The 17,667-nt window shown below is 41.9% G+C and overlaps 1 protein-coding gene across 3 annotated transcripts; it reads left to right on the forward strand.

Moving 5' to 3' along the window:
* The first annotated feature begins 4,697 nt into the window (after positions 1–4,697).
* PIGA (phosphatidylinositol glycan anchor biosynthesis class A) lies at positions 4,698–17,301 on the forward strand. Of its 3 annotated transcripts, none has more exons than XM_027608715.2 (6): positions 4,698–4,809; positions 6,775–7,549; positions 11,798–11,930; positions 12,744–12,876; positions 13,034–13,240; positions 14,969–17,301. In XM_027608715.2, exons 2-6 carry the CDS (start codon positions 6,832–6,834, stop codon positions 15,233–15,235), a joined length of 1,458 nt encoding a protein of 485 aa, XP_027464516.1. In that variant the 5' UTR covers positions 4,698–4,809; positions 6,775–6,831; the 3' UTR covers positions 15,236–17,301. The 3 variants fall into 3 exon arrangements, with proteins under 3 accessions (XP_027464516.1, XP_027464518.1, XP_027464517.1); XM_027608716.2 differs by lacking the exon at positions 4,698–4,809 and adding an exon at positions 4,872–5,312; XM_027608717.1 differs by lacking the exon at positions 14,969–17,301 and having other exon boundaries at positions 13,034–14,957.
* The last annotated feature ends 366 nt before the right edge of the window (positions 17,302–17,667 follow it).

Genomic DNA, 17,667 nt, shown 5'->3' on the forward strand with positions numbered 1-17,667 from the left:
CTTCTAGTTTCACTGTTTGATTCCTAGCCTTCTGAAAGGGCTCGCACATAACACATTAGCATTCAACTCCTAGCTGTGTTCCTTCACTCAGTTCCTACCCCTCTCTCCTCCTCTGTAGTTGCTGGTCAAATTCCCCTGAGAGCTGGGACAGACAGGCAGCCCGAGGGACACTGCACAAAGGAGTCACTTTGCTTATCTTTGGTAAAAAGAGAGTCTAAATCCAAGGACAGGCTCTGCCACCTAATCTCCTTATGAGGCTGAGAAACCCCACGGATCTTCAGTTTCCACACCTGCCAAATGTGGGTGATAATCCCCTCTCCTTGCTCTCAGAGTTGCTAACTTCACTTGAATTACTGAAAGTGAAAACAATTTGAAAAATATAATGTAATTTACAAATTAAAGGGATCATCCTGAAAGAGAGAAGCATGACTGTGAGCAAATTTCTTGGTTTATGCTGGATTCCCGGGTCTTCCCTAAAACCAACTCAAACCATGTTTTGGTTAGTGGCTCTAGCTTCCTAACTGCCATTTAGATGGGGATATAATAGAGAATTCTGGGCTAGGACAAAACTATTTACTGTCTGCCTTTGCACTTCTAACTCTCCGTAACTACCAAGGGATGTGCACTTGGATCTCCGAGGCTGCATCTGACCTGGGATGAGGCTGGTCCTCAGGGTGGAGGTGGGATAACGGGCCTACTGCCTTATTAGAATTTACTGGTCATCGTACAGGAGTCCTTGTCATACTAATAGCTTTGGAATGTGGGCTGAAAACTCTCAACTTGTTGCAAAATAAAAATATGTGGGAAGTCTCAAGAGCTTAAAGCAAACACAGTAAATGTGAGTGATGCATGATGTCTCTGATTATCTAAGCCACAAGGCTGGAGAATGCATTAATAGGGCAGCACAGATCATAAATCTGTGACTAAAGAAAGCGGTGTGGCAGGAGGCCCTTTAGAGTTGGAAACAGATTAGACAGCATAATGGTCAGAGTTGGATGAGATTAAAATACTGAGATACTTGATAAAGGAGATGACACGAATCATTTTAAGGCTTTTTTTAAGTAAACTCTGTCCCCAACGTGGGGCTCGAACTCGTGACTCCGAGATTAAGATCGCACGCTCAAATGACTGAGCCAGCCAGGAGGCCCCCATTTTAAGGCTTTCAAGGAAAGTAGTAGTTTGGTGAAAATTGTGACCTTAATGGATTTGGTCACTTGGTCAACAAGAGCTGGACTTTGTCTAATTTACTCATAATCCTCAGTGTGAAAACAGTGTCTTACATTTAGTAAGTACCTAATAAATGATAATCAATAAATAGTAAAGAAGTACTGCATTAATTTTGTGGAAGCCCAAGATGAACTCTCATTCTCCACGGCCTCTCTCCAGGTGGCTTTTCATCATTCAGTATCTTGCCTGAGCTTCTTTGCTGCATAGCCATTGGCGATCAAGAGGAGAGTATCCATTAGGACATTCCTCCGTGCATAAGCACTTACTAGTTAAGCTTCTGCTGCCTCTCATTTACTGATGACCCATTGGCCAAGCAAGTCACACAGCCCAGCCTGGAGTCAGTGTCGGAGGGGATAAGATAAAAGAGTGTGAATACTGGAAGGTGGTTCATTGAAAGCCGCCAATGTAAACGCCTCCCCTGCCAGTGTAAATGCCTCCTACAAGCCTGGGTTCCTGTCTCTAGCCACATGCGGAGCCCTTAGTCTTTGTCATTCTTCAAGAGCTGAACCCAGTTCATGTCCCCCTGCTTCCACAAACAGAGTCTAGGACCTGTGGTGGCTTTGGTCGGATTACCATTTTGCATTTTGGTTCTCTTTTTGGCACACGGAAATGTTTGTTCTCTTTGAAATCACAGCTGTAACATTTTGATTTTCTCCTATCTCTTTTTCTTTTTGAAGCAGAATGAGGAGTGAATCATCTCAAGATATTAATTGAAAATATCATTTCGGCTGCAAGTCTGGCTCCACATCAAGTCCATTTTCCTCAGTAAGATCCTCTACCAGTTTGCTTCAACTTTTGCTGGAAATGCCACCAGAAATACCTGCTTATGACCGGCTTATGTTCACTGGAACAGCCTGTAGTTTTCTCAGCCCTCTCCCCTGCCACAGAGACTCAGCAACAGCGTGCCTTTATTAATTATTTATAAAGGCCAGCCTATCCTGCAGTATTTAAAACACAAAAGAACATTTCAAGGAAAGTGGATTGCTTTTTACTATTGGCAAAAGGTATATAAAAACTAGGAAGGATTTAAAAAACTTTTAAAACATAGGGGCTATGTTTAATATTCCTTGTATTCCCCACAAAGTCTTCTACAGAGTCAGCACTCAGTAAATGTTTGATGATAAAGGTAGAAAATATTCTGTTTTGAAGAAAGATCACAACTCTTTTGAAGGAGTATTGGCATCAGGATCTCAGAATTTCAACTGGGTATTGTGATCAGAACTATGGCACTGGCAAACCAGGGGATCAAGAAATGGGCTTATTGAATGAAGGGGAGTAAGTCGGAGGGGGAGACGAACCACGAGAGACGATGGACTCTGAAAAACAAACTGAGGGTTCTAGAGGGGAGGGGGGTGGGGGATGGGTTAGCCTGGTGATGGGTATTAAAGAGGGCACGTTCTGTGTGGAGCACTGGGTGTTATGCACAAACAATGAATCATGGAACACTACATCCAAAACTAATGATGTAATGTATGGTGATTAACATAACAATAAAAATAAAAAATCAATAAAAAAAAAAGAAATGGGCTTATTATACTTTCCAGGGTCTCTGCCCACACCCTGTGTCTTAAAACCTATTGCAAAAATGAAAAGGAGACCAAAGCAATGCTGTAGCATCTGGTAGTGTTGGTGCGATCTGGGCAAGCAACTGCAACTTATTTAAGCTTGAATAAGTATCCTTGAGCCTTCATTATCTTTATTCTCTGATGCTTCAATATTAGTGCAGCGTATCTATTCCTACTTGACTTAAATAACTTTAACTCATTAAAGTTAACTCACTGATACACTTCAAATCCTACAATCAAAATGCTCTTTGAATTATATCACTGAACTGTAATTTTTAAAAAAGATTTATTTATTTAGTTTTAGAGGGAGGGGGGCAGAGGGAGAGAATCTTCAAGCAGACTCCCCCCGCCCAATGCCCACTGCTGAGCCGGACGCTGGGCTCAATTGCACGACCCATGAGTTCAAGACGTGAGTCGAAACCAAAAGTCAGACGCTTAATGGACTGAGCCACCCAGGCACCCCTGAACTGTAATTTTTATATGGCACACTCCATAAAATATTTTTAATACATTTTATTGGGTATATAATATGTTTGTACTGGGACTGTACTGGTATTAGATAAAAAAAATTCATTAATACAACTAAAACTTATTCAATGTCTACTACCAGGAACAAACCCTGCCTCAGCTTACTATCTGGCCAGGAGGGCAGACATTTAACAAGAAAATTCAATTGCCAGTTTTCAGAAAGAAGTCCATGTGAGATCCCAAGAAGACCCGCCTTCGAGAATCAGGTTGAGGGGGATGGGGGCTGGCAGCCAGGCAAACAACTTGACTATCACCTGATAACTGCTATACCAGCATACGGCCAAAGTACTATCAAAATACAAAAGAGGATCCAATTCCCTCTGGAGGCTTGGGGAGGGTATCAGAAAGGAGCTGAAATCTTCAGGGGATAGGCTTTGTACAGGCTTACAAGGGGTGCCAGTGATAAGAGCTCAGGAAGGCATCTGCTCTTGAAAGTGTATGCCTGGCAGACCTGGGGGACCTCCAAGCACCAAATGGAAGGGGTGGAGGGCCATCAGACCACTTCCACGGATTCATTAGCCTCCTGGCCGAGCACCACCATAACCAGGGGAACCAGGCTGAGTGGGAATTGATATTTCAGGTCAGACCTTAGATTTTTTTTCTACGGGGTGCCTGATAAAATACAAGATACCCAGTTAAGTTTGAATTTCAGATCAACAACGAGTAATTTTTTTAGTAAAGTCTCCAACGTTTGGGATATACTTGTATAAAGAGTATTTATATGAAATTCAAATTTTTATAAAATTTGATTTTATTTTACTCTTTATCTGTGTATTTTTATTTGCTACACCAGGCAACCCTAGCAGGGTGGCTAAGAACAAGCATCGTTTTGCTGCGGCACAAGATAACCACAAACACAACGCCACCACGACCCCGGTAGCCTTCCGCCCCAAAAGTCTCTCCAATTCGAAGCCAGTGAAAACGGGCTTCCAGAAAAAGAGACGCCGTAACTGGATAACCGAGACGCAAACCCACCCGACATTCCGCAGAATTCAGGTTTAGAAGTGCGGTGCATCCTGGGAGTGAGTTTTCTTAAGTTCAGCTTCGCTTCCAAAGGCCATCAGACTACAACTCCCAGCAGCCCTAAAGGCTCGCTGCGAGTCACGCTGGGATTTCTGACTTTACCCTGAGGAAGGCTCCTGGTGGGCTGCTTGTGTCAGAAGAGACGAGGGACGGTTTCTAGAGATTCGAGACACTAAGAATTCACCTAAAAGGTTAAACCGAGGATTACTACTTTCGATGCAGAGAAAACTAGTCTTCCCGAACATTGCGAAAACATGTGCCTACGCGCGCTGACGTTACATCCCGCGCTGAAGGGTGGGGACTGAGCGGCGCTCCTGCACGTGACGCCAGCGCATCTTTGCGATTGGCCGCCTCGGGGGCGCGGCGCTCGGGCGCGGACGCCCCGGATTGGTGTTTCGGGGTAGCGGGGTGGGACTCTGGCTGCAGCCGCGGGAGGTCCGGACACTGGCGGCCATGGGACTCGCCGGTAAGTGCGCGTCTGACCCTGCGCCGGCACTCTCGGCCGCTTCCGGATGGGACTGGGCTGCACCCGTGGGAGTGTGGCCGGCGATGGAAGGGGCGAACCTGGCGAGGCTTAGAAGCTCGGAAGTCGGGGTCGAGAGCCTCCGGAGTCGAGTGGGGCTGAGGGTGCGCTGGGGCGGCCGCGCTGGAGCCGGTTCCGCCGAGACCGAGGCGGACAGGGTGAAGGGCTCTGGGACCCCCAGCCTCAGACCCCTGCCCACTGTCTGGCCATCTTCCTCCTTTTGGGCCTGGCGAGACCCTGCTTGACTCCAGCGGGGTCGCTTATTGAGCGGGGTCGTCCCTTCCTTGGCCCTGGCGCTCCCCGGTGATCTCTCAGTGAGTGAAGCCGGGGAATTGCCCAGGGTGTGGGTGTGGAAGCACCGTCCTCTTGACCCACGCCCCCGCCGGTCTCCGTAAAGCTCCTTGAGCGCCTCTGCTGCTGACTGCCCAGGGACCCGTTGGCCATGGGTGGGTGTAAATTTACGGCCATCTCGCATTTGCCACTTTAGTGGCTGGGTGGGGACCTTGGGCAAATCGCTCAACTTGTTCGGCTTCTCATTTGTAAAGCAAGGGAGGTATTCCTGGGTCTCCAAGCCTCTCGTCGGCTTTAAAATCTAAGATTCTGTGATTGTTCCGTTTGTTCAGCTTTTACGCCATAAAGATGTTAGGTGTGATAACCCGATGGAAGTAGGCTGACTCCTCACAGAACGTTTGCAGGTTAATGACAAAACTTCAGATAATTTCATGTGGTTCTTTACTCTTTTTTTTTAATCACTCATATTTTTAAATTGAATACAACTGAAAATTCAGGTTTAGGTGACAAACCACAGTAAGAAAATGTTACTGAAACCACTTAAAAGTACAAAACTGAAGAATCGCAATATTTGGTAATCTTGAATCTTAATTAGTAAATTCAGGTCAACAAACACTTGCTGAGTATTTCTGAGAATATATTTAAAATATAGATGACTTTGTTAGCAAGAAGAGATAATTAAGGGTTTACACAGGCTGTTACTTTGCATTTCCTGAGTTTGCCGGTGAAATCAGAAACTCAGACCTTAGGATGGCTTTTCATTTTATAGTTCAGTTTCCGGAAGTGTGGAGGTCTCGTTTGTCAATCTGAGGAAGATTTTCACTAGCTTTCCAGGACACTTTAGCTTTAAAAGTAAGAATCTGTGATAGTACTGAATACTGAGTAGGCATTTTGTGCTGATGAGGAACTAGAGGACCCCTGAGATCAATATTTCCTACTTTAGATGTAGAAAATGGCCCCAGATCCAGTCCATCTCGAATTGAGCCCTTATCTTTAGACTTCAAACCAAAGAGAGGGACACTTCTGGAAGAAAGGCCTACGTAACTGAAAGAAAGGTTAAGAAAATGAAAGCAGTTTATCACCCTCCTTGAATAAGGAAGAGGAAAACGTAGATGGATGTCAGCAGCATGTGCTGTAGGAGATACTTGAAAAAGCTACTGTCAAAAAGACACTTCTAGCTCCAGGTATATTTTAGTATAAGCCACAAAGTGAATAGCAAAATTGTATGAGATTCGTTGCATCAGTGGCTAAGCTCTAGAGCAGGGTTGGCAAACTTTTTCTGGAAAGAACCATATATTTAATTATTGGAATGAACTGGTTTGTTAGCACATTCTTCTGTACTGTGATGTAACAAACTAATCTTTAAAAATTATGTGTAGCAGTATTTTTAAAGCAAAATTAAAATGTAAGGGCATTGTGGAATCTAGTTTTGTTGTAGAGCACAGAGTAAATACTAAGCAAGTAAATGTCAGGTGAGTAATTTCATTATATGCTTGTGTTTTATTTCTCGGGGGAAAGCTAAATTTACATTAGCATAAAACAGTGTTTATATCTGGATTTGGAAAAGGTAATGTATTTTGTCTCTGAGCTGAGATCTTGTTTTACTCTGTCTTTCAGGTACTAGACGACACATAACCGAGTTGCTCTGAGGACAGATGCCTAAACCATCTCAGCATGGCCTATAGAGGAGGGGGTGGGCATGGCCAGCCTCCCTCAGCTGTGCGCTCCTGTGTTAGCCCTGGAAGTCTCTCGACATGTAGGACCCGCACCCATAACGTATGCATGGTGTCGGACTTTTTCTACCCTAACATGGGAGGCGTGGAAAGCCACATTTATCAGCTCTCTCAGTGCCTGATTGAAAGAGGGCACAAAGTGATCATTGTCACCCATGCTTATGGAAATCGGAAAGGCATCCGTTACCTCACTAATGGCCTCAAAGTCTATTACTTGCCTCTGAAAGTCATGTACAACCAGTCTACAGCCACGACCCTCTTTCATAGTCTGCCGTTGCTCAGGTGCATATTTGTTCGGGAGAAAGTCACGATAATCCATTCACATAGTTCTTTTTCTGCCATGGCCCATGATGCCCTCTTCCACGCCAAGACAATGGGGCTCCAGACAGTCTTCACGGACCATTCCCTTTTCGGATTTGCTGATGTCAGCTCGGTGCTCACAAACAAGCTTCTAACTGTGTCTCTCTGTGACACAAACCACATAATTTGTGTCTCTTACACTAGTAAGGAAAACACTGTGCTAAGAGCAGCACTGAATCCTGAAATAGTGTCCGTCATTCCTAATGCTGTAGATCCTACTGACTTCACTCCAGAACCATTTAGAAGGCATGATAGTATAATAACTATTGTTGTTGTCAGCAGACTTGTTTACAGAAAAGGTAATGAAATGATAGCTACAATTGCACTGCACAGACTTCTTTTTTTCTTGTAGAAAGCTGTTGAATACTTGAATGTAATGATTGGCTTTTCATTTTGTTCTATGGTTTTATAACTACCTCTGCATTAAATATAGCAAAGAAAGGTCTAATATTGTCTTATACATCCAAAAAAATTTTTGGAACGGTGGTGAATGCTTCCCCCCTCCACCTTTGATGCTTTAAGAGTTACTTAAAAATAAAAACCGTAATCTGATGCTGTTTAATAGGTCAGGTCTTTTTAAAGTTAAAACAGCCGTGTATGTGTGGTAAGAAGTAAAAGGCTGAGCCCACCATGTAGTCCATTCTTTCTGATGGCAAAATCATGTCTTTCATTGCAGGTATTTTAAAAACTCAGAAAGAGCACAGGGGTGAAAATTAAAATCAGCTGTAACTGTACTATTCAGGGATGACCCTTAGGAATATTTTGATTTACAGCTCTCCTGTGTTTTATGCATAGCCTCAAAATCAGTGAGCTCGTCCCACATGTGGCTGTTTTGCGGCTTGCCTATTTCATTTGGTCACAGATTTAGACAATTAAGAACATGTAGGCAGGGGAGTGGTGAAGGCAGGGAGATTAGACGGCCTGGAGTCTGATCCTGGCTGCATCCCGTTGTGTGATTGAGGACAAGCTACTTAACATCTCTGAGTCTCAGGTTTTTCCTTTGTATGATTTGGGCAACAAGGGGAATCTTACAAGGGTTCGGTGATGGTTCCTCTGAAGTACTTAGGCCAGTTGGTATTTGATAAGTGTCTGCCGTTACCAAGGAGGATTTTTTTTTTTTTTTTTTTTTTAGTGCCTCTGCAGCACTTGACACGGCAGTCGCATTCGTAGAGCCTCGTGTACTAGAAGCTTGGCACAGTCTGGTTATTCAGAACCTAACTGGTCTTCTGGATGGTATTTGAAAACCTGTCCAGTAATCAAAATTATCACTTCAAGTAGGGAATTATTAAAAAAATAACACGTACCCTTCCTTAAATACTTGAATTTGACTCAAAGTGTTATTAACGTGCACTGAGTTGCCAACAGTCTGACGTCAGCTTGCAGGCGTTTAAGACTACTGGTTTACCACTTGGAGCTGGCACAATCTCCTTCAAAAAGCGTAATTTATAGTTGCCAATTTGGGTTGTTGTTTTTTTTTTTTAAGCGGGGTGAGAACGTAATGGTATATGAAATAATGTACTTCTGGATTTTTAACTTGTTTTTTTATTTTATACAGTGGTTTAAGATACCCCCTAATCTGACTAGAGCTTTTTTCCATAACTTTGCTTTGTTGGATTTTTTGAACCATTCAGCTTAGTTTCATAGAAACTTATTCTGTCAGTTTATGTGCTGTTTAACTAAATTACCCAATGCAATAACAAGTGTAACTGGCATCAAACACGTGGACAAATGCAGCTGATTGTTGGTAAGCACGAAGCTCAGCAGTGGGATCAGCAGCGTCCCGGTGTGCTAGGGAGCGGCCTGAAATCCACGCATGGGCCTTGGTCAGTAGGCTTTATATTTGGAACAGAGCCTTGGTTGATCCAGCAATCCACTTAAGCAGAGGTTGGTGGGAAAACCGCTGAACTGCGTTTTCTGGGTGAAGGCATGCTCTCGTGATGTGCTTTCATTCTTGAATCAAGAAGATGTGAATGGACCAGCATTCTCTGTTCTGAATCCCTCTTGGGATATTGGTGATGTGTTTGTTGTAACTTAGAAAATGTGCCTAGTTTGTCCTTTAATCACACAGTATACCTTCATGAGATAGCTAGCCGAGCAAGCGCATGATGCACGCATGGTCGAGGATCAGAGCAAAATGAACTATTTGTACAAAGATTAAACCTGTTACCTTTACTTCACTAGTGATGGTATTTTAACCAGCTGAGCTAACCACCAGCCACAGAGTGAAGGTATGGCCTGTCATGTTCTCAAATTCACTACTTTGACAAATATTGAACCCTCTCCATATGCCAGGCACCGTGCAAAAAGTAACATTTTCAGAAGGAACGGCCACATCCGTAGTCCAAAAGTGAGTAGCTGTATTTATGGTCCGTTACTTATTAATTAATTTCCTTAGGAGGTGTTCCTTTGGACCAGTTCTCAAAGGCCCACTGCCACATATTGAGAGAGAGAGAGGATAAGTCCCAGTTCTTATCACCCAGGTTTTCTGGCTGCCTTCTTCCTCCTCTAGAGCCTGTTTTGCTCTCAGTCAAGGTTTCCCAGTGCTCCTGTGCATGTGCAGGCACACCCCACTTCCTGCTGTGGTGGTAATGACAACTTCCATTTATATTCTGCAGTTGATAAAGCCTGTGCATGGTACAGTACCTCACTTGACCCAACAGCTGTAGGGTAGATGTTATCTGCATGTAACAGACAAAGAAACTGAGTCTCAGAGAGGGTAAGTAACTCACTCAGGTTACACAGTAAGTATCAGAGATAACAAACATGAGTTCAGCTCTTGAGTTAAGGTCTCCTGTTCCCCTCACCTCTGGCCCAGCCTCTAGGTATATGTAGATTGATTAGATTCTTTGAAATATTGTTACACTGTGCTTTAAAAGCAGTTTGAATCATGATTTTTCTTTGTCCATTTTGTGTGACTATGGCAATTGAAAGCCCTTTTTTATGTTCCATTGTGTTAGACTCCTCTTAGAGGCAGGAGAGTATCTTATTGTTTGGGAAAATCTTTTATTCTTAGAATAATGTTATAGATCATTGATAATATTAATCACTTCTGTTTCTTATGAGGTAGTTGTCAGGATTAAATGACATAATGCACTTAAGGGACATAGCCCGATGTAGTAACCACTCAGTAAATGTTAGTTGTTATCAGCAGTTATGATTATTACTCTATATGTGTTGCATTTTTCATTTGAAGAATGGGTTCTTAACCTTTGTATTAGAAGGGAGAAGGAAAGGAAAGAAAGAAAATGAAAGAATTAAAGGAAGGTAAATGTTAAAAGTCGTTAAGCCACCTTCTGGTTTATGTAGAAATCCAGTTGATGGATTTCGTAATTGTCTCGAAACAAAGATAGCTAAGATTTTAATGAGAAACCTTCACAATTCAGAAAAGCTGCATGTGAATTTATGTTTGCTAATGCAGTCATATTTTGAAAATACTGGCCGAGTTTACTTAAATCCTTACTTTGAATTATTTAATAAAAATGACCCCGCATACATGATTTCTCCCACCATCTTTCTTTATAATTCATCTGCCTGTATTTGGGAAGATTGATAGAAAAAGTGCAATTCTTATGTATGTGCTTGTGTATGTATGCATTTCTTAATAAACTTTAACTGGGTTATTTTACATTTACTTTTACTTTTGAATGTGTCCAATTGATAGTTGTTACCGAATAGTGTCAACGTTGCTGTCCCTTTAGATGGCCACTTCCAGACTGGTAGGGCGTGGTTTATGTTACTGCTTTCTGCCCCCAGGTTGTGTTTACGTATTATAAGAAAAGTATTTCATTAAAGAAACAAAGGAACCAAGATGCACCCTTTTGTTCTCTGGACTGTAATGATCTGGCAGTTGAGGTCCTGCCACCTTCATGCACTCTCCTTCAAGGGAAGTGGGCTATGTACGGCAGGTTTGGATGGACTGCTCTTAAATTTGGCTAATACTATTGAGTTCGTTCTTTACAAGATCCTCTGTGTGTACTGCCTTCTCAACAAAGTGGAGGCTGCAGTTATACTTTGTTGCTTAGCCCCTTCCTGTGGTGGGAAGTGGAATACATGTAGAAATTTTGTAGCTGAGAGAGACCTTGGACTTCACGTACATCTGGTCTCTTCGTTTTCTGTATCGGAAAACTTTCCCAGAATCAAAGAACTTGCTCATGAAACGGCTGGGACGAGACCTAGATCTCCAGTCAGCTGTCAGGCTCTGTAGAAAACTTAAATGTTAGCTACGTCAAATACCTTTTTTAGAAGTAGGTGATGCGTAAACACAAGTGAATAACTTAAAGAGTATTATGTTAGAATGAAACAGAATAGTCCGGGTATTGGGTAACAATGGATGTCAATGTATGTATCTTTAAGAATTGCAACTCTTAGGATGCCGCTGGTAGTTTGGACACTCCACCTTCCCAGGAAAGGTTTGAGAGTTAGTTTCTCTACTTAGGGCATAGCTAATACTTTTCAAAGTGAGTGGTTTCTCAGTTCTGATGAGTTTTTTTTTTTTTTAAGTTTAAATGTTACAATTTCCAACATTCAACTTTATTTTATATTTTCAGGGACTGATTTGCTTAGTGGTATAATACCTGAACTCTGTCAGAAATATCCAGATTTAAATTTCATAATTGGAGGAGAGGGACCTAAGAGAATCATTTTGGAAGAAGTACGAGAAAGGTACCAGCTCCATGACAGGTATTGATGGATTCTATATTGTCTTGAGTGAGAAAATATATTACCTAAATGCAGTTTGGGTTACATGTGTCTGTTAAGTGGGCTGCTTCTACATGCACTTGATGTAAAAATGTAACACAAGACCTATTTTAAAAAAGTGTATAAAATGGGAAACCTTAATTTTAACAAATCACAACTTAATTTTTTCTGTTAGTCCAATATTATTTGACTTTTAGGGGCAATGGTTGGAAGTCCCCTGGAAGGCACGTCCCCCGCGCACACACTCACACACACACACAGACACAAAACAACCATTTTGGGAATGTTTGTGGATTTTCAAGCCTTGCTGAGTTGTGATTTATATAGCATGGCCCAAATCATGTAAATTGTCCTGCACACACAGATTCAAATACTTCTCTCTCAGTAACTTAGAAAGATGTTTGCTGTGAAGCGTCAGTTTAAAAGGGGCCTTTTTCTGTTTAGAAATGACTCTAATATTTACTCACCAAAGTATATTAACATCTTCACTAAATGCCAACTAATTTTGTATATGTGCTGCCGAAGCGAGCACTAAATGCCAACTAATTTTGGAGAAAATGAAATTTGTATGCGTGACAAAAGTTAGAAATGTGTTAGCTGCATGAGTTTCAACCAAATATACTTTAAAAGACTCTTTTAGATCAGAATTTGAGGATATTAATCTTTTGCGGTGGAAAACATCAGAACCAGCAGTAATCTAAGTATAATGTGAATAGCACACTTGGCTTCTAAATAATACTTATTTTCTAGCATGATTTTCACTCCCTTCTTTTCTTCTTTCATTTCAAAAATCAGAGTGCGTCTCTTGGGAGCCTTAGAACACAAGGATGTTAGAAATGTCTTAGTTCAAGGACATATTTTTCTGAATACTTCCCTTACCGAAGCATTCTGCATGGCGATTGTGGAAGCAGCCAGTTGTGGTTTACAGGTAAAAAGCTTTGAGGGCTTACATGTTGGGGTTCCTGTACTTGTATTCTGAAAAATAAGCAGATGCATTCTGTAGTGACTTTTAATTTAAGTTGGTTTTGCTGATTTTCCTGAGATATGAATTATGGTGTATTGTATATTCTTTTTCTCTTTTTAAGGTTGTAAGTACCAGGGTTGGTGGAATTCCTGAAGTACTTCCAGAAAATCTTATCATTCTGTGTGAGCCTTCCGTCAAGTCCTTGTGCGAGGGTTTGGAAAAAGCGATTTCCCAGCTGAAGTCAGGAGCATTGCCGGCTCCCGAAAATATCCATAACGTAGTAAAGACTTTCTACACCTGGAGGAATGTTGCGGAAAGAACTGAAAAAGTATGTCATGTGCTAAGCAAATGGTATTTGAAGATTGTGTCTAAATTCTTGGCGTTTCACGTACACGTTTGCTTTTTCTTGTATAGGTTTACCCTTTTTGTTGCTTAAGTTTATAAAGTCTCTTCAGATGAAAAGAAATGCACTGTTGTACTACTTTTGGTGTATGCTAGGCTGAGTTTCTAGACAACTCATTGCATTTGACATCTGAAAATAGCAGTAATGCCATCTAGACCTTTCATTAAAGTGGGCATAGAGGAAGTTACCGAACTTTCTAGAAGTCACAACCATTAAAGGCCAAACTGATACTAAAATCTACTCTTAGACGTTTTCTTGAGGCTGTTTCTGATTCTAAGGCATGTCGGTCTATTAGAAAATACATGGTTTTGCTTAGTCCGATGGCGGCAACTTTAACACTTGCAAACGTTTAATTCAGGCTACTTCCCAAAACTCTTGCGTCGCCTTGGCTAAGTACCTTGCTTATCTATGGGAAGAGGATTTTTGCATCTCTGGGCTGATTGAGAACATAGTAAGTTAGGATTCAGAATGCACATGACAGATACTGGAAATACCACAAATAAAAAGCGGCGATAGAGAATTTGTAGTTGCTCTCTTAATTCTACCTGTTCTGCACAGGCTGTTTTGATCCTTTTCAACTCCTCCGTAGTTTAACTGTGCTTATTTAGAAAATTGATGAAGAAATTAAATTGGAGTTCACGCTGGAAACATACTTTGTCAACTGTTCTAATTCACCAGTCTCAGCATAATTCGGACTGAAATGTATCCCAGCTGTTTTGAGGGTAGAAGAGCTAGCTGGAAACAGCTGTACCTTTCCAGAGGCCGCTGGCCTGTAGAGCTCGCCCTGCACGTCCCAGCCTTCCTGAGTTCCAAAGGAGATGGCTCACAGGTCCACTGTGTGACAGTGACCACAAGTCATGCTCGAATGCAATCGAAACAGATAAATGCTGGCCTCGTTTATGTGTTCGAACTAAGTATGTTTACGGATCTTTGTTTTTAAAATATTTCTGAATTTTGTGCTTAGCAGCGCTTCCAAACAGCAAGCCACCTACTACCGGTTCTCAGTGGTAAACGTTGTTTTGTTTGCCAAAAGCGTTTGACCTATGCCATCTGCTAAAATTTACCCCATCTTTTTCCCCTTCCTTTTATTTGGAGTCCACGAAATGGTTCTGTATAGTCTCACCATCCATGCTCAGCAACACAGCCTCCCGTGGCTGTGGAAAGAAGAGCCTCTCTGTACTCAGAAGCACACTAGATTAGAGCTCTCTGATGGTGGTTGATGTCTGCCAGCTAGCCGTGAGAGCTGCTCAGCCGAATCAAGGAATCTTAGAAGGCCAGTCCTGCTTCAGGAAGTCACTGCTGAATTAACTATGGCCTCGACAGAGGTGACACGAAAAGCGGTTCCAACTTCTCAGGACTTCGGAATTCTCGTAGTTGGTTAAAATTGATGGTGATCCCCTAGGGGGCAGGAGCCCTGGCATACTCGTCTCTGTGTGATGCAGTGTCTAGCCCAGTGTTTTGTCCAGGATCAGCACTCCATACGTGTTGAATCACATGGCAATAATTACTTTAGTTTCATTAATCACGTCCTTACTAAAACAACAGCAATGAAATGTAAGCGCCTCCCGTTTGCATCTGTAAAGCATCCCTGGTCCGTGCAGGTCGTTGTTTCTTGTGGGTCAGAGTGCTCACTCTTGGCCTCTCTCCCGCCAGGTTTACGACCTCGTGGCAGGAGAAGCTGTGTTACCAATGGACAAACGACTGGACAGACTCATCTCTCACTGTGGCCCAGTAACAGGCTGCATTTTTGCTTTGTTGGCTGTACTCAACTTTCTGTTCCTCCTTTTCCTGAGATGGATGACTCCAGATTCTATCATCGATGTCGCAATAGATGCCACAGGGCCCAAGGGCGCCTGGACTCGTCAATATCCTTACAGTAAAAAAGGGGGCGAGAATAATGAGATGTCTAAACCCAGGTAGAAGAAAGCCTGGATTGTAAGGTTTTACACATTTGTAATAGTCCTAGTAAGACGATTGAAAATAACCTTGCTTTTTTTTTTTTTTTAAAGTTAATTTAGTAAGTTATGCTACCTCTATATCATTCAATGTTTTATTTTGAGGAAAGATAAAAACTTATGCAATTCCTGAGTGTAGAAACTCCTTGCACTTAACTTACTTAAGATTTAGGAGAGAACATTGAAGCCACTCAGGTATGAAATTTTTCAGACTACTGAAATCCCTCTAACAGAGATGTTTTAAAATTATATTTTGGGAGCTTTGGGTGCTGAAGGGCCAAATGTTTTCTGGGCATTTTTGGGCCAATTTTAAATGTTCTACCATCAATTAGACATTCACCAGATGTTTACAGGTTTTCTTTCGGGAAGTACAACAACGATATGAACTATTTTTGAGTCCTGTTCGGACACATTTTAGTCATTGAAGTCATGTTCTTAGACGTTTATTTGGTACGCTCAGTGTTACAGATCATCAGCAGGTTTCTTGAGCAAGATGGTCCGTCAGTTATTGGCATGTTTTTAGCATCTCCTACTGTGTGTAGAACAGTGAACTAGACACTTCGTGCTGTTGAGGACCAGGGGCGCATTCAGATGCTCTTTTGTTTATCGCTCAGATGGCTCACTTCATTGTAGTCACAGTTGATGGAATGGTAAACTATCTCACATGCCAAAAATGCTCAGGCTTTCAATGCCAGGAACAGTGGTCGGCAGACTCCAGTTACTTCTTCGATCTTGTCGTATGCGTTCTCCTAGGTAGAGCCTTCGTCTTAATTTGTGTGTATGAAGAAGCTTCTTGCTTCTGGAATGCTAGGGACCGATACCACTGTTGATGACCGTGCAGAGAAACCCTCCGCGCCTTCCCAGGCATCACTGAGTCCTCTGTAAATGCCTTCGTGTTTTCCGAGCAGAACGTACGAGCTGTGGCATCGCCAACTCGGCTGCTCCCCTCCGCTACCTTTGATAGAAGTCACTTCCCTTCACTTGTGGCCTAGCTGCTGTCTGAGAAGTCTTGTCAGTGTGCAGAAGTCTTCACCCCAGAATGTGCTGTTTATAGCTAATTGAGTCTGAAAATTGTGGGAACACAGTCTCTTTGTGGATGTCTATTGTTAACTGTAATCGTTGTTGCCCAGAGCCATGGGTTTTTAAACCCCAAATTATCCACATGGTGTGTCTTATTAACTCCTTGAACTCCTTAGAGTAAGTTTTTGTGATAAAGGACTGTGAAATCCAAAGAAAGAGGTGCTTGTGGCACACTGGGAAGCTGCTGGCAGTATTGGGGTTCTGTACAGGATTAGTTTCCTTTTGTTTTTTAACGACAACGCTCACAAAACTTCTTTTTTAAAAAGTATCTTAACATGCCTGTTGACCGGTTGCCACTGATCTGTAAGAAATAACGATTTGTGTTTTGTGCCAAAACACAAATGCGCGAGTGCGATTCTTAAAACCTGGAAGTTAAGGGATCTTTTGTTAAAGAAAAATGGACTGACCCCAACCATTAAATCTTATTGGGATTTTTAACGCACAGAAACTGATTTATGTAAATATGAAATAAACAGTGCCAATATGCACGCTAAAGCAAGAAACTGTAACCTGTGTTTTTATTTATTTGCTTCAGCAGTTTTAAGGGCATACTACTGTTTGTTCTTACATTTTTGTTTCTCAGCGTATTTTCGAGATGGCCATTCATTTCAGATGGAAATGGGATTTCAACTTGCATGTAAAATATGTAATTTGCAAATCAAAATTATGTCCTTTGTTTTTAACAAAGGGAAGTAAATTTGCTTGTTCTAGTAAATCTTAATTTTCAGGCTTCCTGGATACCTTAATTGTAACTGTCAGTGTTGCACTGGTCAACATGTGGAAACATATTGTTCAACCCCGCTACTTAACATTTATTTGAAAGTGAACTTGCAGTGATGAGGAATTTACGAAAAATATATTGTATTTCTTTTGATATTACAAAAACTAGCACATATGAAACTGGTTTATGAAAACATGCTACATGTCCAAAAATAAAGACCAAAATGACATTTTGACAATTTTCTGAGTTTGTCTTCTTTGATGAAGAGAATATGATTTTACTCGTTTAACAGTGCCCCCTCCACCCGCTCCCTCGTCTGCTTGCTCTTTCACTGCCATTAGATGTGTTGCTTGGTCTGTTAGTAAAATAGGAACTGTCCTTCAGATGATGAATTACTCTGTCATCTTTTCTCTCTAGAGTACATTGTCTCTCTTTACTCACGGGGTAGCAAGTTGGATTGTGCCTGTGTCCCGATCCACACCAGCCCTGTGTTTCCCTGCGCTGGAGTTGTCGCATGAGACAAGTGAATACATCTAGAAGCTGTTGTGTGTGTGAACTACATAATTACACTTTCTATCTTGTAAGCTATTTTAAAA

Source organism: Zalophus californianus, chromosome X (assembly GCF_009762305.2).
Source record: "Zalophus californianus isolate mZalCal1 chromosome X, mZalCal1.pri.v2, whole genome shotgun sequence".
Lineage (NCBI taxonomy): Eukaryota > Metazoa > Chordata > Mammalia > Carnivora > Otariidae > Zalophus > Zalophus californianus.